Here is a 21151-nt window from a genome sequence, read left to right as displayed (position 1 = left end):
ATCACCGCCTGGTATGGCAACTGCTCGGCAACTGACCGTAAGGCGCTACAGAGGTTAGTGCGTACGGCCCAGTACATCACTGGGGCCAAACTTCCTGCCATCCAGGTCCAATATACTAGGCGGTGTCAGAGGAAAGCCCATAAAATTGTCAGAGACTGCAGTCACCCAAGTCATGGACTGTTTTCTTTGCTACCGCACGGCAAGCGTTATTGGAGAGCCAAGTCTAGGACCAAAAGGCTCCTTAACAGCTTCTACCCCCAAGCCATAAGCCTGCTGAACAATTAATCAAATGGCCACCGGACTATTACGACTATTACTATTACGACCCCCCCCCCCCCGTTGTTTTTACTGCTACTCACTGTTTATTCTCTATGCATAGTCACTTCATCCCTACCTACATGAACAAATTACCTCAATTGTGTTACTTTTTATTCTTTTAGATTTTTTACTTCAGTTTATTTGGTAAATATTTTCTTAACTCTTCTTGAACTGCACTGTTGGTTAAGGGCTTGTAAGTAAGCATTTCATGGTAAGGTCTACACTTGTTGTATTCAGCGCATGTGACAAATACATTTTGATTTGATTTGATTTAATCTGTTTACCAAGTTATCCGTTCCTGTAAATGACCTCATCAGTCATTTTTAGTGTGTGCGTGAATGTGTGTGTGTGCGCCTGTATGTGCGTCTGTTGGGGTGAGTCCCAGATGCTCTTTTCTGATGGCCATTACGGCAGCACATGTTTTAGGCAGCTGTGCTCTCGCAGGATCTAATCCCATGGTCTGCTGCATCTGCTTGATCTACTTTCCCTGTCGCTCGGCCATGCCTTCAGTCATCTCTTCACAAGGCATTTACATAGACAAACAGACAGGGTGTTGAAGTGCCGTGAACAACAATGGGTTTTGACATCTCGACATCCACTTTACTGGAGAATGACATGTCATGCCTGAGGGCCTTTTTTCCTGCCCACATGACAAAACAGACAAGTACATTTCTACCATTCAACAGCACATGGAGACATTCTGAGGGTGGAGCAGGGTAAGTGGTGGTAAACCTCTACTCCCTTCCTCTCAGCAGCAGTGGTGTTGTGATGGAGACAGAGTCCAAATGGGTTCAATCAAGATAATAATTTATTTGAATCAGGTAGCAAACCACTCAAACGGAACAAACTCCTCTCAGACAGCCTTCTTCCTGAGACTGGGAAAGAGAAACAACCTTCAGCCAGAGAAGACTTATGTCTAAGCATCAGACTGACAGATAGAACACTGTCTCTTACTGAACACCAGCTAGTACCTGAGGATAATTTAGAAGTATGACAAATGCAATGATTCTCTAGGCATTGTGCTGATAACCTTACTGCATTGACAACCAACATTCTCCCATCAAAGAATGGTGTGTGTTTCAAATTCAACTGTCGTTAATTATATGTACTGGATACCAGGGGCGGAAATCCCGTGGGGGACGGGGGGGACATGACCCCCCCATCCTGGGAAAAATATGATTTGTCCCCCCCAATATATCACTGAAACATAACTATGTAATTTAAATAATATTAATAATACGCAATGAAAGCAATTGTGCTGATTATAGACATTTAATAGCGTGTTTTAAGTTTCAAAAGATTGCGACCCCCCCACCCTTTGCCTCACAATGGTTTGATCCACTGCCAGTTCCTTAGTTGGCAAGGTAACAGAGGGGTCGTGTCTACTGTCTGAAAGGCACTCAATGAACGTAACTGACATAAGGTTAATCCAGTCAATCGCGCACACACACTAGCTGAATATGCAGAGCTAGCGTGCAAATATTAACTATTAAGCTAGCTAGTACCTATTCCATTTATGTGGCGTCGTCAAACATGGAATCTTTGCTATCGTCAATTTATTCCAAGATCAGCATGCAGATGATGTAAGTTAGTGCTTCAAAGTCCCTGTGATAAGGTTAGCGATAAACTGAAGTCCAAACTGAACAGAACTACACTCTCTTCTACCATTGTCTTAAATATATTTAATGGTCTTGTTGCAAAAGCTAAATTGTCGCAAGGGAACTTTTATTTATTTATTTTATTTCACCTTTATTTAACCCGGGTAGCAAAGATTATAGCAAACACCACTGAAACGGAATTGGTGCTTGCTAGCTTTGCAAATTCAGCTATTGTTGGAAGCCAGCCAATATGAAACAAACTATTAAAATTACATTACATTTACATTTACATTTATGTCATTTAGCAGACGCTCTTATCCAGAGCGACTTACAAATTGGTGCATTCACCTTATGATATCCAGTGGAACAACCACTGGGGGGGGGGGGGGGGGGGGGTTAGAAGTATTACTTTATCCTTCTAACCCCAACAAAAGGTTGCAGCATATGTTGTGTAAATGGTGAACGCATACAGCTGTCAACTCTTGTCATTTTAATCCGTTTCACATTTGCTAGCTACCTTTTAGATCGAAGCCCAAATAGAATGATAGATGATAGAAGCCCATCTCCTACTGTAAATAACCTACACACTGTGTGTGTGTGTAGCCAGCCAGCCAGCCAGGTAGAAAAATGGCCGAAAAATAAAAGACGGACATCAGATTATTTTTCAATACACCAAAACGCATAGTAAGAACCCTAGTAGCCTAATATCTCAAAGACTAGTTGATAAAATGTTCATAAGAAAGAAATTAAATTCTAATGGAAATGTTTCACAATGATGTCATTAGGCAGAGCAGGCAACAGATGGCACACAGACAGCAGAGTTGGGGACAGATATGCAGGGACAGACTGGCAGAGACAGGGAGTCTCAGGTAAGTTTGTTGAGTCTTTGTTTGGCAACATTATTTTTAACATTTTAACATTTTAGTCATTTAGCAGACGCTCTTATCCAGAGCGACTTACAGTAGTGAATGAAAGGTTCTCAATTTTTTTGACTTGTAAAATAGGAACATAATTGGAAAATGCCATGGATACCCCCACTCTCAACTTAAACTGGTGACTGAACTAAGATTTGTTAAAGGCAATGGTATTGCAGTTGTGATTAGTTGTGTAGTTTTGGGTACCGGTAGTTAGGAGTACGGCAAACACCTTATTTCTTTGGTTCCTCAATATACATTTACCATATTACAATGTAGGCTATGTGTTACAGCACTACTTTTGTTCTGTTGGAATTTAGAATTCCCAAATCAAAGCTTTTGATTGTCTGTGTGTCTGTCTGTCTGCCTTTCTCTGTCTGATGTGTGTCAGTAACGACAGATATCTGTATGCGAACCATCAAAGAGAAAACTTTAAAAAAAATGGAGCTATCAGCTGAATCACAGTCTCAGAGCTGCAGCCCCTGCCATGATGCAGCCTGCTAATCCACCACTCACTGGCAGACTCAGGGGAGCAGGGACACCTTCATTTTCACTTCATCACATGGATGGAGAATACTAATGTGTTGTGATTCAGCTATACTTACCAACAGGGAAAAAGGAGTCTGAATCACCGTTTCAGAGAAACCAATTAGAGCCTCTGGCAATGGAATTATGTGACAGAAAAACGAGTGCCCTTTAGAAAACACAGGCAGCATAGGAATCTGGTGTGCACTCAGAAGACTGCAGCAGTCTCTTTCATATTGGTATCTGATACATAGCAGTAAGCTTATTTCAAATAACTTCATACATACAGGACTGCCAACAGTTCCATTATCAAAATATGTGCCTTCATTAAAGTACATGTTCCCCAGAGGTTGAAGTCTAGACTATGTGCGGTTTAGAATGGACTGTCAGAGGAAAGGTTATTACAGCATCAAGGATTTATTTATTTATTAAACAGCACACAAGATCTCTTACAGAGTATGTTGAAGCGATTTTACATTACCATGGAGAAAATAATGTTTTTGCATATTTTGGTCACAACGTTTATTACAATGGAAATGCATTCACTTGTGAACGAATAACTAAAATGCTCTAGTAGTACAGTTCAGGGGTAAATAAAAGCTACCACAGAGTTTAGGTCAATGGCTCCATCTGTTGATAGGATGTGTTCATGACAGAACAACCCCGTGGGGATGTTGTTGCCATGTGCGATCAAGTTCAGTTCTGTTTTCATGTCCACCAATGAGCAGATGTCATGGAGTGCACATGCTCATATCTGAGCTCTAGCCACCTTATATTTTGGGGAAAATGACAACTCAAAGACAAACTTTGGAATGCAAGAATTTATTTCAACAAAACAACTATTAATAGAATAAATTCTTGATTCATGATCAACAATCAACAGCAAAAATAGAATTAATAGGATTTTTTTTTTTTAAAGGATGGGAAATGGTGGGATTCTGCTCCTCTTTCTCTTTTTCCTGTCTGGAGGCCACACAGCCGCAGGTGACGCATACCCCTCTTACGAGACTTCTTATCTTTGCCTAATAAGTACAAAAATAAAGTGTTTTTAATACATGTGGTGTGTTGGTACATTTATGTCATCTGGACTTGCCCGTAGATCCATCTTCACTATACTGTCTGACTGTAACATATTTTTGCACATCTCTCTCCTGGGGTGTAATCATTACGTCTCGCAACAGAAACCGTTTACCGTTTAAGAACCAAACGGAAGCAAACAGAGCAATAGGAACCAAACGGGGAGGGACCAACCGGAATTTGTCCAATAGAATCTCTCATATTTGTTGCAAATCTTTTCACGTTTTTAGTAAACGGTTTCTGTTGTAAAAACATTTTGTAGCAGAATTACCATAATCAATCCACACCTAGGCACAATTCTTCCGGAAAACTCACTCATTGTGAGGGGATCCACAGCCGTATCCACCTCTGGTTTGTCAGAAAGTGCTCTGCTCACGTAATACTGCAAAAATATTTTGTTGTGTTTAATCATTTGATTATACTGGCCTTGAAATGATCTTAATCATTTAAAAAGCTGATTGAATTGTAAATGGTGGTGAATATTAAATTGTATACTTGTTTTAACACAGAGAACTTCATGTGGTTTGTCCTCCTCCACTTCATCGATGCCATGGGACAGAAAGTCGGTTGTGGCTGGTCAGCTTTGACTTCTGTGCAGGAAAGGGTGTCAACTATGGACAGCTTTGGCTTTGATGTCTCTTGGATGTTACAAACATCAGTGTTGTCATTGGGGATAGTGGCAACCCACTGGGCACACCACATCATTTCAACGTGGAATTGTGGGTAATATTTGGTTGATGAATGAAATTTCAAGCTTTATTCACCCACTCAAAAAGACAGAGAGAAGTTTATTGAATTCCCAATGTGTTATCACTATACTTTCAACCATCCTAAAGCACAACCAAATTCCAATGAGAAAACAATATCAGACGTTTGGTTTAGTTGTCATGTAAATGTGTTATCACTGTGCTTTCAACCATTTAAAAATACAACAAAGTTTAAATGGGAATACAATGTCAGATATTGAACATTAACACAACTTAATATGTAGTCACTGTGCTTCATCTAATAGCACAACCAAATGACCTGGATTGCTGTTGAGATTACGTTAAAATACATGGTGTAAGTGATGATTGGATATTCTGAGCAGATTATTAGGGCAATTGTGAAGCTCTCCACAGACCTGCGACCTTTGCATGCTATCTTGAACATGATTATATAAGAAGACATTTATACTTACAGGAGGCTAACCTCAAAATGTGGCCGTGGAAGTGTTACACATTTTAAGGTTGAATAACGACTGTTACATTAGTTTATAAGATAGCCTTAACTTTCAGCTATTTATGTTATTACAAAAATATTATTGAATTGTGTTTGGTTGACAACGCAACCAAATATCAACATCTATTAACCAATATAAAATTACGTTAATCCTATTCTTGAGCTTTTATATTTGGTTTAGTTGGAGACGTGAATCCAACATATCATTTGTTAACTTGTCGATAAGTTAATAGGCTATTTACTGTATTGCAAAAGTGATATTGCATTGTGTTTGGTTGTCAACAAATTCCAGTTTGTCTACAAATTAATAATTGATATGCTGGATTTACATCTCCATCTCAACCAAAAATATAAATTAAAGAAGAGGACTAAACCTAATCAAACTTCAAATGCACTTTAAATAAACTTGGATTTGATTTAGTCCTATTCTTTAACTTTGATTATTTTGGTTGAGATGGAGACTTGAATCAACATATTGATAAACTTGAAGGTTACATTTGAAATCAACCAAAGCTTGAAACCCTAGGCCTATATGAATTGTCTATCTTTAGTTGAACCCTGGGTTGAATTGAAACAAAAGCTGTTGATGACTTTGTAAATGCTATATATCCCTAAATAGTATTTTTGATGATATACACTGAATATACAAAACATTAAGAACATGACAGACTGACCAGGTGAAAGCTATGATCTTGTACTGATGTCACTTGTTAAATCCACTTCAATCAGTGCAGATGAAGGGAAGGAGACAGGTTGAATAAGTATTTTTAAGCCTCAAGACAATTGAGACATGGATTGTGTGTGTGCCATTCAGAGGGTGAATGGACAAGACAAAATATTTAAGTGCCTTTGAATGGTGTATGGTAGCAAGTTCCAGGCATACTGGTTTGTGTCAAGAACTGCAACGCTGTTGGGTTTTTCACGCTCAACAGTTTCCCGTGTGTATCAAGAATGGTTCACCACCCAAAGGACATCCAGCCAACTTGACAACTGTGAAAGCATTGGAGTCAACATGGGCCAGCATCCCTGTGGAACACTTTCGACACCTCGTAGAGTGCATGCCCCAACGAATTGAGGCTGTTCTGAGGACAAAAGGGGCGGGGGGGTTCCTAATGTTTGGTGACTTATAGAGTATGGTTACATTTTATTTGCTGTGTTAAACCTACCCTTTGGAATGAATTCAATAGCAACAGTGAATATATTTAGTTATGTTTCTCAATAATCATTCTCACAATAGCACATTGGTAGTAGTCAGTAACAAATATAAAAGCTGGGCTTGGTTAAAACGCTGGATGGGAGACCAAAGGGATAGCTGTAGATAGATCAGCTCTCCAGTAAGAGGTGCTGCCCAGCATATAGTATTTTCTTTCTAGTAGATATAACATTGAAGATCTGATGTTGTTTCAAAGTTACAAATACAACATATTTTATACAAGGTTTCTCTATATTGAAAATTGGTTACAATGATGACAATCTTGTAGTTTAAATTTCACCCTCAACAATTTACGTTGATTACTTTTTTCAAATCCAATGTACACTGAACAAATACAGTGCCTTCAGAAAGTATTCAGACTCCTTGACTTTTTCCAAATATTGTTACGTTACAGCCTTATTCCAGAATAGATTAAATTGTTTTTTCCCCTCATAAATCTACACAAAATATCCCATAATGACAAAGCAAAAACAGGTTTTTCAAAATGTTTGCTAATTTAAATGTAAAAAAAAATGAAATATCACATTCACAAGTATTCAGATCCTTTACTCAGTAGTTGAAGCACCATTGGCAGCGATTACAGCCTCAAGTCTTCTTGGGTATGTCGCTATAAGCTTGGCACACTTGTATTTGGGGAGTTTATCCCATCAAGCTCTGTCAGGTTAGATGGAGAGCGTTGCTGCACAGCTATTTTCAGGTCTCTCCAGAGGTTTTTGACTGCAAATCAAGTTTGACTGCATTGTGCTTTTAAAAATGTGTCAACTTTTAATACAGCAAAATGTAGATTTTAAGTGGAAGACTTCAATGTGTACAACGTGATTGAACAACTAAAAAGGACTACATGAATTCACCCACACAACTTATTTTTTGGTTTTATTTTCAGTTGTAATATTCATCAGACTAAAGTTAGTCACTGAAGCTGATGAGACATTGTTTATAAATTCTTTGGCAGCTTTTTACCAAATTGTCTACATTTCAATGAGCCCTTTTAATAGTGATGGCATGATTTTTACATCAGCGTGTTAATTTTATTCTATATAAATGTACAGAAAGACAATAATGCAGAAGCTCTTAGAGCTCTATTCACATTTCAGTCAATCATGCATTAGTTATATCTAAATACACACAAAAGCATAAATGTGCAACCATTTTCAGTACGGGAATCCAATATGGACTCAAATGCTATTTTTAGTTGTGTGCAAGAAAGGCACAACCTATAATAAAACGCAACTTGAGTTTCCCATATATACAGGAAATGTGGCCAAAATATATATACACAAACAATGGCAAATTACCATTTCAGTTAAATAACCTTTTTAGCAATTCAGTTCAAACTTAACAATCAACTCTGCCAAAGCTATTGCACTTCCTATGACAGCAAAAACATTGATTTCTGTATGCTTGTTCAGCAGCAGTTGTATCATTGCAATGCTACCACCAATAAGACTTGATCCAATGTACTGTAAGACTCGGAGGTGGAGCAAAGTATTCATCTAAAGACAAGTGCTGGGTGTGTAATGGAGGGGAGCGGGGTGGTTTACTGGGTGGTGATGAGCTTGACGATCATGTGGATGATACGGGAGCCTCTCGGGCAAGTACACAGGTCCATGCTGGGGTTTCTGATCTTATCTTCAAGGAGCTGGTCCAGCTCCCAGCGCAGCTCCTTCACCAGCTCTGCCACCTGCAGCCACACACAGGAGATACTGCAGTCAGGAACACAGAGCTGATTGACGAAGAGCTTATTACTCATTATAATGGCCCAGTTCCCCCTGAACACGTGAACTGACCAGGCTATAACTAGGGGCCAGGTCAGGATCTTAAATCGTCATTCTGAGAGTGATAACCAATCAGCTGACCTGGTGCGATGCTGCGGCGAACCGGATCCAGCCGTCGTCCAGGGAGATGACGAACTCTCCCTTCTGCAGCTCCACGTTGACCTGTCCCCCCCCAAACAGCACCAAGGGGTACACCGACACCATGCTGCAGTCTCTGATGAACACACGGCTCGTCTTCACCTTCTCATGGTACACCAGGTAGGGGCTGTCGTAGTGGCGCACCTGAAACCACCACACACAGGGATACACAAACTAACATGGTATCTATTGTGTGGTTGTTTAGTTACTGTAAAAGAGTAGTTGTTGTCTGTACTTTATTCATGAGGCTGTGTGTTACCGTGTAGTTGACGGAGGAGGGGTGTACGTGGACACAGCCGTCATTCTTGGTCATGTAGCGCAACTCGTCTGCTTTGGGCTGCATCTTCACCGCTCCTTTACTGGTCTGCTTGAACTTCTCATGAGGAGACCTCACCTGGCACAGGGAAACACTGGCTTAGCTCAGGTACACACATTATACAAGGACTGAGCTGTTGATCATGCTGGATGGGTGAAGGCTCACCTGTACTACATTGGGATACAGGGCAGCACAGAGCATGGCAGACATCAACCTGATGTTGTCAGAGTTGAGGTTGGCCTGTCCAAGAGTTAAAGGGTGAAATGATTCACTTAATGATTTATGAACAGATTTTATATAGCAATGCCGGATTTATATAATGGACATTTCTTAGATATATATTTCTCAATAAAGCATCCTACCTCACGGCCCGTAGCCTCCATTATACCATCAGTCCCTTTGGCAGCCATTCTCTCAATGACTCTGGCCTTCAGTCCCTCCTTGACGAAGCCAATGTCAGACAGCAGCTCTGTAAACTGCCTCTTCAGACTGGCTATTTCCTGCACACCACAAAGCACATCTCAGACTCCTGCAAGTACTGTACAATACATGGTAGTAATGCCACCTGTCAGGAGACGATGCCACAGAACAGTATCTCACCTGTAAGCCCCGGCTAGACAGGAAGTTCTCTCTGCAGTACTGAAACCCGGCCTGATTCCCGTTTTTGGCTGCACCACACCAGCCCTGTGCAACGGCAACACATATTACATTAGACAGTCACATATCCACTGCAAATCGTATGTAGAGCTACTCTGTGTTGTAGATGATTCTACAAATTGCATTGCCACTCAGAACCTGTTCATCTGTTTCTCAAGGCAAATGCAATTTTTCCATAGCTGGTTCAGCTAACATTTCAGTATTGAGTGAGTGTTATGGCATGTCAATATGGATGACATGGTTAGAGGATACACAGTGGAGTGGTTCAGGTCTATCCTGTATGTACAGCGCAGCACCTTGTATGCCTGCAGCAGGGCCAGATGGTCACTGTTGGCCAGGGCATAATTCAGCTTCTTCTCATTGGCCTCCTCCCTCTTATCCCAAGGAGACACCTAGCCACAGGAAGAACACACCGCAGGAGAGGAGAGAAAGGAGGAAGCAGGAGAGGGGTGAGAGCACAGGAGACTTGAGACTGAATTCTTTTAATTACAACATTCACAGAGTGAATGACAGGAGTTCACACTTCACAGTGATAATTCTTAATTATTGCTCCTTTCTTTTCAGTTAACGTTTCTACTCATTCTCAAGACCATTGGTAGGCTCAGAGCCACAAATGGTAGTTAGAGGTGGCTTACGAAGGGGGATTTGAAGGCCAGGCTGGCAGCGATGGTGAGGGCAGGGTCCAGGCAGCGAAAGATGGCACCAAACAGCATGAGTTTGCCAATGCGGACGTCCACAGGCAGACAGGCCAGGTGATAGCCCAGAGGGGTGAGCTTCTCGTCGGCCGTCAGAGCCCCCAGGTCCTGCAAACGCTGCTTGGCCGCATCCAGACTGCCCATGGCCGGGGGCTCGATGAGCCGAGAGAACACGGAATCCAATGGCCGCTCCGCAAACACATCCAGGATCTTAATCCTGAGAGGTGGAAGTGGGGATAAAGACAGATGGAGTTGGAGAAAGAGGGCAGTTGGGAAATCTCCAAGGGAAAATGTTCACATTGGTGACAACATCATGAGTTCCTACATTGAAAATGCAGGGAAGGTTCAACTGAATGACGGTCAGTGGTTAAATAAGAATCTACATGAGACAGTACATGAGTAAATAACACCTAATTGGTCAGTTGAGAGCACCACGAGAGGCACAGTGCTGTAGTAAGGGGACAAGAATCCTGTTCTGCTCTGATTACCTGAGGCAGAGCTGCTCCAAGGGGACTCTCTGGATCTCTGGCAGCTGCTGCTCTGCCAGCTGGTGTTGGAAGCAGTGGCTGGTGAAGAGATGGAAGCACACCCCTGAGGCCACGCGGCCCGCTCGCCCTCTCCTCTGCAGGGCGTTGGCACGGGACACCCACGACTCCTCCAGGCTCTCCATGCTCTTAGAGGCGTCGTAACTGAGGGGACAGACTGAGTCAGCCAAATAACACTCACATACCATCTGGTCCAATGTGTTTTATAAGCAGCCTCACAGGCACAGTTATCAAGGACTTGGTCCCCTCCTTACAACAGGTTAGTATGGAAAATATATGAGTTGTACCCATTAACAGAGTCTGAACTTATCCAATGTGCTCTTATCAGAATTTGAAACCAGTTGAGCGTATTGGAACACAGCCCCCTGTCTGCAAAGACATCAGAGGGTTTAGAGGTCAGAGGTTATAGTACCTCTTCTCCTTCATCTTGCCTGAGTCCACCACGTAGACCACGTCGTCGATGGTAACGGAGGTCTCAGCGATGTTGGTGGAGATGATGATCTTGGTGACGCCCTCTGGTGGCCGCTTGAACACAGCCTGCTGCTCCTCGTTAGACAGGGACGAGTGGAGCGGGTACACCACACACCTGGGACACACACTTTAATACACACACAACTACATCCACAACAAACATAACCCATCTACAGCTGTACCACCAACACACATGTAGAAAACCTAAACCCATCACAAATCTTATCCAGTACAGTGGTCCATGTATTTCCTTACCTGGCTCTGTTCCGATTGTTGAACATCCTGTTGGACTGGAGCTGCTCATACAGAGTCTTAATCTCAGCCAGGCCTGGCATGAACACCAACACAGCACCTGGACAGAGCAGGACAGGGAAGGTTGTTACAGGAGTATTCTAGAAAAAAGAAACGCACACCTATAAAGGCGAGGTGCTGGCTAGCGGAGCAGAACACTAGAAAATAAAGGAAAGCCGCACACTAAGAGCTCAGATGCAAAAATGTAATAACCAACGTTTCGACAGCGAAGCTGTCTTCATCAGGGTATCATCACAAACACTGCGAGATGAGTCATTTATATAGTGTCAAGAGACACACAGGTGTTTGTAATCATGGCCAAGTGTGGCCTAATATCATTGGTTAACTCAAATATTAAAAAAAAAAAAGACATACAAAGAACATACAAAAAGACAAACAAATGGATAGCATACGATCATAGCATTTGTAGTCTAAAATGTATCTAACAAACAATTACAATGGCAAAATCACAATAATCACAAGAATGGCTTCAGATCAAAGTCTATGTTGAGACCGAAGGGAGCAAGGGTCTTTAAATTAAAGATCCAGGCAGCCATTTTCAACCCTCTCAAAAATGTTTTCTTGCCTAACATCATTATTTGGAAACGGTATATTGACAATATTTTTGTTCTATGGAGGGGTGATGCAGAACTGCTCCAGGCATTCCATGCTTTTCTTAACTCCTGTTCTGAACATTTGAGATTTACTATGCAATCTGATACACGTCAAATCAGTTTTCTTGATCTTCTGATCTTGTGTGAAGATAATGTTCTATACACTGATCTTTACAGGAAACCTACTGATCGTAACAGTTTGTTGAGGGCTGATAGTTGTCACCCACTTCCCTTGAAAAATAGTTTGCCCTACAGCCAATTCTGTTGAACCAAAAGAATTTGTATAAAACAATCAGATTTCGACAGAAATATGGCTGAGACGCAGGATAAGTTCAAGGAGAGGGGGTACAACAATGATCAGATTAATATTGCCATTGAGAAAATTCAAAACAAAACATTACCTTTTTCAAGGTCAGTCTCGCAAAAAGACCCATTCTTGCGTTCTCACTACCCGCTATTCAAAGTGCTCTGAACAAATTAAAGGAATGATTCACAAACATTGGCACATTCTGAAATATGATGATAGTCTCGGTAATGTTTTCTGACCTTCCCCTGGTCGTATTCTCGCGGGGCAGAAATCTCAGAGACCAATTGGTACACTCTGATTTACCACCCCAAGATATTCCTGAACAATGTCTATTTGCACCCATACTGGATGGAAATTACAAGTGTAATGGCTGTGCTCAATGCAATGGCACTTATAAATGTAGATCCTTCAAACACCCCCAAACAGGGAAATCTATCCAAATTAAAGGTGTTATTACGTGTTCCACTAAGGCAGTTATTTATCTTATAACTTGTCCCTCTGGTAAAAATGATGTGGGTAAAACAAAGCGTGAATTAAAAGTACGTATCTCCGAGCATCGTAGCACCATTAGGTGCAAAAACTTGACTTACCCAGTTGCGGCCCACTTTTTGGAAGCAAACCATTCGATTTCGTCTCTGCGTTATATTGGCATCGAACATGTCACCCTCCCGAGGAGAGGTGGTGACCTTGATCATTTATTGTTAAAACGAGAGGCTGCCTGGATCTTTAATTTAAAGACCCTTGCTCCCTTCGGTCTCAACATAGACTTTGATCTGAAGCCATTCTTGTGATTATTGTGATTTTGCCATTGTAATTGTTTGTTAGATACATTTTAGACTACAAATGCTATGATCGTATGCTATCCATTTGTTTGTCTTTTTGTATGTTCTTTGTATGCCATTTTTTTTTTAAATATTTGAGTTAACCAATGATATTAGGCCACACTTGGCCATGATTACAAACACCTGTGTGTCTCTTGACACTATATAAATGACTCATCTCGCAGTGTTTGTGATGATACCCTGATGAAGACAGCTTCGCTGTCGAAACGTTGGTTATTACATTTTTGCATCTGAGCTCTTAGAGTGTGCGGCTTTCCCTTATTTTCTAGTTACAGGAGTATTAACACCCGGGTACTGCATAACTTCATGGTCAAACTAAAGTGAAATCATATTGCGACACCTTTACTGTGCAGCTATCCATCTGTCATTCCTAGTAATAATTCTGTCTGTAGTGCTCGCTCACCTGGAGGATAGCTGTGGTCCCCGTCCACAATATACTCCAGTACACTCTCCACCAGGTCCATGTTGATCTTATCCAGGTCCATGGCAGATATGGTCTTCAAGACAGACTTCTTGGTGTCTTTAAACAAAAACATACTGATTAACATTCTCCTCCCAGACAAAGTAGCAGTGCACTATATAGGGAATAGGGTTCCATTTCAGACAGTGTGGTGTATTTAGCAGAGGGGAGATCAGAAACCTTTGTATCGGACAGTGAGTTCCTGCAGGCTGAGCTGCTGGTCAGGGATGGAGTCTTTAATGAAGTCTTTTTTCTGGAGGTTCATGAAGGACCACATGTCGTCTCCCAGCTGGTCCACGGGGTCTTTGCCCCCCCCTCTGCCCCCCTTACTGCCTGATGAGGACTTGTCCTTCCCCCCGCCCGAGCGCATGAATGGACTGCCATCCTCAATCACATACCTGGGAGGAGAGTAGAATGTACAGGTCAAACAAACCTGAAGAACAGAAACAATACCTTGTTGTGTTTATGGTACAATATTTCAGGGTTGGGAGTGCGATATTTACCGGGTTTTGGCAATTGCATCTTCCAGGAAAAACTGGTCGACAGGGAAAGTGCGTCCTGGGAAACACAAGAGATCGTGACGTAACTACTGACTGGTCTAACTATACACTTTGTTATACACCTTGCCCTAAATATGCTAAGAGGCTTCAAGGATGCGGACGGAGTGTGCTGGGGTAGATGGTGTGCATCAGTGCCTGGTATGCAGACAGTGTGTGCTGGGGTAGATGGTGTGCATCAGTGCCTGGTATGCGGACGGAGTGTGCTGGGGTAGATGGTGTGCATCAGTGCCTGGTATGCGGACGGAGTGTGCTGGGGTAGATGGTGTGCATCAGTGCCTGGTATGCGGACGGAGTGTGCTGGGGTAGATGGTGTGCATCAGTGCCTGGTATGCGGACGGAGTGTGCTGGGGTAGATGGTGTGCATCAGTGCCTGGTATGCGGACGGAGTGTGCTGGGGTAGATGGTGTGCATCAGTGCCTGGTATGCGGACGGAGTGTGCTGGGGTAGATGGTGTGCATCAGTGCCTGGTATGCGGACGGAGTGTGCTGGGGTAGATGGTGTGCATCAGTGCCTGGTATGCGGACGGAGTGTGCTGGGGTAGATGGTGTGCATCAGTGCCTGGTATGCGGACGGAGTGTGCTGGGGTAGATGGTGTGCATCAGTGCCTGGTATGCGGACGGAGTGTGCTGGGGTAGATGGTGTGTATCAGTGCCTGGTATGCGGACGGAGTGTGCTGGGGTAGATGGTGTGTATCAGTACCTGGTATGCGGACGGAGTGTGCTGGGGTAGATGGTGTGTATCAGTGCCTGGTATGCGGACGGAGTGTGCTGGGGTAGATGGTGTGTATCAGTGCCTGGTATGCGGACGGAGTGTGCTGGGGTAGATGGTGTGTATCAGTACCTGGTATGCGGACGGAGTGTGCTGGGGTAGATGGTGTGTATCAGTGCCTGGTATGCGGACGGAGTGTGCTGGGGTAGATGGTGTGTATCAGTGCCTGGTATGCGGACGGAGTGTGCTGGGGTAGATGGTGTGTATCAGTACCTGGTATGCGGACGGAGTGTGCTGGGGTAGATGGTGTGTATCAGTGCCTGGTATGCGGACGGAGTGTGCTGGGGTAGATGGTGTGTATCAGTGCCTGGTATGCGGACGGAGTGTGCTGGGGTAGATGGTGTGTATCAGTGCCTGGTATGCGGACGGAGTGTGCTGGGGTAGATGGTGTGTATCAGTGCCTGGTATGCGGACGGAGTGTGCTGGGGTAGATGGTGTGCATCAGTGCCTGGTATGCGGACGGAGTGTGCTGGGGTAGATGGTGTGTATCAGTGCCTGGTATGCGGACGGAGTGTGCTGGGGTAGATGGTGTGTATCAGTGCCTGGTATGCGGACGGAGTGTGCTGGGGTAGATGGTGTGTATCAGTACCTGGTATGCGGACGGAGTGTGCTGGGGTAGATGGTGTGTATCAGTACCTGGTATGCGGACGGAGTGTGCTGGGGTAGATGGTGTGTATCAGTGCCTGGTATGCGGACGGAGTGTGCTGGGGTAGATGGTGTGTATCAGTACCTGGTATGCGGACGGAGTGTGCTGGGGTAGATGGTGTGTATCAGTACCTGGTATGCGGACGGAGTGTGCTGGGGTAGATGGTGTGTATCAGTACCTGGTATGCGGACGGAGTGTGCTGGGGTAGATGGTGTGTATCAGTGCCTGGTATGCGGACGGAGTGTGCTGGGGTAGATGGTGTGTATCAGTACCTGGTATGCGGACGGAGTGTGCTGGGGTAGATGGTGTGCATCAGTGCCTGGTATGCGGACGGAGTGTGCTGGGGTAGATGGTGTGCATCAGTGCCTGGTATGCGGACGGAGTGTGCTGGGGTAGATGGTGTGTATCAGTACCTGGTATGCGGACGGAGTGTGCTGGGGTAGATGGTGTGTATCAGTACCTGGTATGCGGACGGAGTGTGCTGGGGTAGATGGTGTGTATCAGTACCTGGTATGTGGATGGTGTTACAGTTGTTGTAGTACTGGGAGAAGAGGTCAGCGTTGAGGGTGGCACTCATCAAGATGATCTTCAGGTCTGGTCGCTGGACCATCAGATCCTTCAACACCAACAGGAGGAAGTCACTGAGGGAGAGGGACGGAGGGAGAGGGACGGAGGGAGAGGGACGGAGGGAGAGGGACGGAGGGAGAGGGACGGAGGGAGAGGGACGGAGGGAGAGCGAAAGAGACAGTGGTCAAAAGCACAGGGAGGCTACTAGCACAATAGTGAGTGAGTCTGTATGCTGTTGGCTTTCGTGCTTATGCATACTAATAAGTATCTCACAGTGTGTATGTGTTTGAGATCTCACCTCTCCTCTGTGCGCTCATGCACCTCATCCACTATGACATGAGAGATCCCTGTGAGGTCTGCCTCCCCCTCCAGCCTCCTCAGTAGAACTCCTGTGGTGCAGTACAGCAGCCTGGTGGCCGCAGACTGAGGGAGAGAGAGAGACACACACACACACACACACACGGGGGAAAGAGAGAGGGGGGATATGAGAGAGAGAGAGAGAGAGAGAGAGAGAGAGAGAGGGATATGAGAGAGAGAGGGGGGGTAGGAGAGAGAGAGTGGGGGGGTAGGAGAGAGAGAGGGGGGGATATGAGAAAGAGAGGGGGGGATATGGGAGAGAGGGAGCAAGTATAATTCAAGTAAAAAAAAACCCAGCTTTAACTAGAATGCAAGGTTATGCATGTGAGCATGTGTACAACATTGAGTTCCACTGACCCTGACGGTCTCCAGGCGGATCTGGTAGCCCACTGAATTACCGAGGCGTTCTGCCCGCTCCTGTGCCACCCTCTCAGCCACAGAGATGGCAGAGATACGGCGGGGCTGGGTGCAGATGATGTTAGCCACCTGGTCAGTAGGCCCACTCAGAGATGCATCCAGAATGAACTGAGGGATCTGGGTGGTCTTACCACACCTGTACAAGACCACCACAAAGACACCAGATATTAACACCAAACACAGAACACTGCAAAATGCAACATCTCTAGTAACATCTGTGGCATTCCACACAAACAATTGTCTATAACTAATTACTAGATTTTACTTTCCAGATTGATGCAAATATTGAAAATGGTCCTAGAAATATGCCATATTGGCCACTGTGTGCTGCAGTGTACTCAGGCCTGTCACTGACTCACCCAGTCATGCCACTGACCACCAGCACCTGGCAGTTGTCCAACAGGTCCAGGATGTTCTCCTTCTCATTCCAAGCAGGCAGCTTCTGTCTCTGCTGCAACATGGAGGTGAAGCGCCTGGATGACTGGCAGAGAAAGGAACAGAACAGACATTCACATATCATCATTAGGGAGCGAGCTTTTTCATGACTACATGTTTTCAGGCGTACGGATATGGCCATAACTAGTAATGGACAGGACTGATGAATCGCAAGTCTCCCATACAACCAATAGATGGAGCTAAATAGCATAAGACAGGCTGTTTACATGTCCCTCTTGTACTGTAGTAACGGCCCAGAATGAAGTACGTTCTCTACTCTACCTGTTTTGTCCTGAACTCTCGACACAGTTTGGCGTTCTCCTTTTGCTGGCTCCCTGTCCTCTCTTCATGTCTCTTCACCATCTTCTTCCTCAGGTTGACATAGCTCTCGGTCTCAGGAACCACCACTTCTTCCTCATCATCCTCTTCCTCCTCCAAGTCTTCTGTGGCCTGCTGTGTCCTGTGGCTGCTTGTTCTGTTGTTAGTTGGGGAAGTTCTGCTGTTGGCGGTGCTGTTGTTAGTTGGGGCAGTTCTGCTGTTGGCGGTGCTGTTGTTAGTTGGGGCAGTTCTGCTGTTGGCGGTGCTGTTGTTAGTTGGGGCAGTTCTGCTGTTGGCGGTGCTGCTGTTAGTTGGGGCAGTTCTGCTATTGGGGGTGCTGTTGTTAGTTGGGGCAGTTCTGCTGTTGGGGGTGCTGTTAGTTGGGGTAGTTCTGTTGGTGTTCGTACTACGCTTGCTCTCCACGTGTGATGCCGTGTTGCTCCTCCCACTCTTGCTCTTCGTCATGGCAACAGCAGCAGGGGGTGGAGCCACTACCACAGGGGGCAGGGAGCTGTATTTATGATGGGTGACCGACAGCAGCTCCTTCATGGTGGCCTCGTCCTCGCAGCAAGTGATCAGGGTGTAGACCACGGGCTCCCCCTCCTTCGCTGCAGCCAAGGCCTCCCCGAACAGATGCTCTGTGACACTCAGCCTGGCTGCGGCCCCTATGGTCTCATCGTTAGTGCTGAAGGCCACGACAGGAGCCTGGAAGGGGTAGCGGTTCCCTTTAGGGAAGCGGACCTCCAGCTCGTACTCTGGAGAGGAGTAGCTGCTGAATCCAGGTTGGCTGGCTCCCACGGGGTCTTGAGGGCCCGAAGCTGTCCCCTTGGTGGGCATCTGGTGCTTATACTTGCACTTAGCGCCAAACCTGCATCCGGCACCCTTTAGGTAGAAGCTGCAGACGTCCCTAATTTGAACGGCGTCGTCGGTGCGAGCAGATGCGTTCTGTTTTCCTCCTGCAATGTCGGCCAGGAAGTCGGGGTCCAAAGTGACAGTCCAAACGCTGTTGGCGATACGCTCGGTGAAGCGGTCGCCGTAGATGGCGGTGAGGGCCAAGGCCTCCTCCTGTCTCTGGGTGAGGCACTCGTCCATGGGCGCCCCTTGGAGGCCATCGGGGGAGACAGCTTTGGGGCCGTAGCGCTCGGAGAAGACCTGGAGGAGCAGCTGTTCCATGGTGGCTCCCACCTCCCCAACACCTGCCTCCAGGGCCTGCTTGCTGCGCTCCCGGTCGAAACCATACCTACACACAACACCGAGGGAGGGATGTTAGAAACGACACATCAAGACATGACACATTCATCAAAATGACTGGAATCAACCCCCTTCCTAAACAATTTAAAATTGTCACTAAATATCCCACCCTGACATATCATTAGAGCTGAGATGGGTACAGAAGGTTAAGTCTGAATCTAAGTGGTGTTGATACCTGCAGAGCTTTCCTATGGCAAACAGTCCTATGACTGGCTCGGGAGTGGGCCGCCGTTCATCCTCAGAGTCAGGATCATAGACGGGGCTCTCCGCACTCTCAACAGGCTCATCATGGGTGTTCCAGAACTGCCCTTCTTCCCGGTAATCCAGCTCATCATACTCCTCCTCTTCCTCATACTCCTCTTCTTCACTGAGAAAGGAAAGGTGGGTTAAGATCACGTGATGTTATTAGTCTATTCGGGTAAACAAGGTGACACCTGATACATCCCTAAACAAATCTCTGCCGAGAAGAAAACACCATCCCTGAACACAAACCAATTATTCTAACATTATACAGTCCCCCAGTCTTCTAAAGGCACCCCAGTGTTCTAAAAGGTACCCCAGTGTCCTAAAGGAGTGTTCTGAAGGCACCCCAGTGTTCTAAAGGCACCCCAGTGTTCTAAAGGCACCCCAGTGTTCTGAAGGCACCCCAGTGTTCTGAAGGCACCCCAGTGTTCTGAAGGCACCCCAGTGTTCTGAAGGCACCCCAGTGGACAGTCTCTCACAGTATGTTTTGAGAACACTCACTCATATGGCTCGTCGTCGTAGTCCTGGGTCTGCAGCTCTCTCAGCAGCTCTTTCACCTGCTCCTGGTTCTCATTGGTCATGAAGATCTTCTGCATGGGCATGTTGCCCATCATCTCAGGCCTGAGGCGAGGCCTGTCTTCATCCACCAGCCTAGGCCGAGGTCTCTCGCTAATTAGGGACTTGGGTAAACCCCTACCATTAACCTTTCCCCTACCCCTATCTCCGCCACCTCTACCCCTCCCTCCACCAGTGCTCCTTCCCCGTCCTCCTCTACCTCTGCTGCTACCCCCGCTACCCCCACCCCTTCCTCTGCCCGAGGTGGGCCTGTGGATAGAGAAAGAGAGATGAGAGAAATAAGTTAATTATTCAGGCTTATTCCACATTTCAAAAGATCAGAGCAAGCATGACTACTCTAGTAGCTAACTAATTATCTTAAGACGAAAGCTCAGGATAAGAGTGTTTGCTAAATTACTAAAATGTAAATGTAATTACACTGTACCTGGCTGAGCGACTGGGTCCAAAATCAAGGCTGAAATCGTCACCGTCATCCCAGCCACCACTAGCTGCCTTTCCACCTCCTCCTCCACCCCCTCCTCCTCCTCCTCCTCCCCCCCTTCCTCTTCCTCTCCCTCCTCCGGGCTTGTTAAATCGCCCTCCACCTCTGTTGGGCTGCCCCCTCCTTCTTCCACTCATTTCACGTCTCTTTCTGTAATCCAAAGTACAATCACACCTGAAGAGAACAAAAGCAGACAAATCAAGAGGTACATTATTAGTGCTATGGTGTCAACCCTGCTCAGGGTTGACAAACATCTTGAGTTAAAATGTCTGTCTATTTCATGAATAAGGTCTACACAAAACTAAGTGCATAGTCATTTGACACCTGATTCTGATCTGTGCTAAATGAGAGGAAGATACAGTAGTCGACCTGTATAGAGAGAGATGCAGTCTAATACCAGATGTAGTTTGCAACGAGCCTTTGACTATTCAATAGCATAACACATTGCCAGGTAACTATGTTATTATGCGCCGGACATACTTATTGCATTACTGTAGCACTCGGTTGTTTTGCAGTTGCTGACTTCACTTCCTACTCTGGGCTTCAGTTTTTAGT

At 45.2% G+C, this 21151-nt stretch overlaps 1 protein-coding gene across 1 annotated transcript; it reads right to left on the bottom strand.

Moving 5' to 3' along the window:
- Positions 1-7725: 7725 nt before the first annotated feature.
- LOC115193624 (DEAH (Asp-Glu-Ala-Asp/His) box polypeptide 57) lies at positions 7726-20622 on the bottom strand. The gene is made up of 22 exons (XM_029752452.1): positions 20540-20622; positions 20041-20364; positions 19472-19663; positions 18010-19285; positions 17652-17773; positions 17233-17428; positions 16817-16941; positions 16459-16592; positions 14481-14535; positions 14158-14375; positions 13921-14037; positions 11719-11815; positions 11405-11578; positions 10936-11136; positions 10388-10664; positions 10049-10144; positions 9696-9779; positions 9458-9595; positions 9261-9335; positions 9039-9173; positions 8723-8923; positions 7726-8547 (listed from the first exon to the last, which is right to left on the bottom strand). Exons 2-22 carry the CDS (start codon positions 20151-20153, stop codon positions 8404-8406), a joined length of 4170 nt encoding a protein of 1389 aa, XP_029608312.1. The 5' UTR covers positions 20154-20364; positions 20540-20622; the 3' UTR covers positions 7726-8403.
- Positions 20623-21151: the final 529 nt, after the last annotated feature.

Source organism: Salmo trutta, chromosome 5 (genome assembly GCF_901001165.1).
Source record: "Salmo trutta chromosome 5, fSalTru1.1, whole genome shotgun sequence".
In the NCBI taxonomy this organism is placed as follows: domain Eukaryota; kingdom Metazoa; phylum Chordata; class Actinopteri; order Salmoniformes; family Salmonidae; genus Salmo; species Salmo trutta.
Note: the sequence above shows the minus strand (reverse complement) of the source record. Positions and strands in the feature narration are given on the sequence as shown.

Bases quoted from the DNA above. Each gene is read 5' to 3' on its own strand.
- LOC115193624 (XM_029752452.1), bottom strand. From the start codon at position 20,153: ATGATGGGCAACATGCCCATGCAGAAGATCTTCATGACCAATGAGAAC. The intron at 19,286-19,471 runs GTATCAACACCA...TGTTGTGTGTAG, and splicing joins GCCATAGGAAAGCTCTGCAG to GTATGGTTTCGACCGGGAGC. The intron at 9,174-9,260 runs GTGAGCCTTCAC...TCCCTGTGCCAG, and splicing joins TGTATCCCAATGTAGTACAG to GTGAGGTCTCCTCATGAGAA.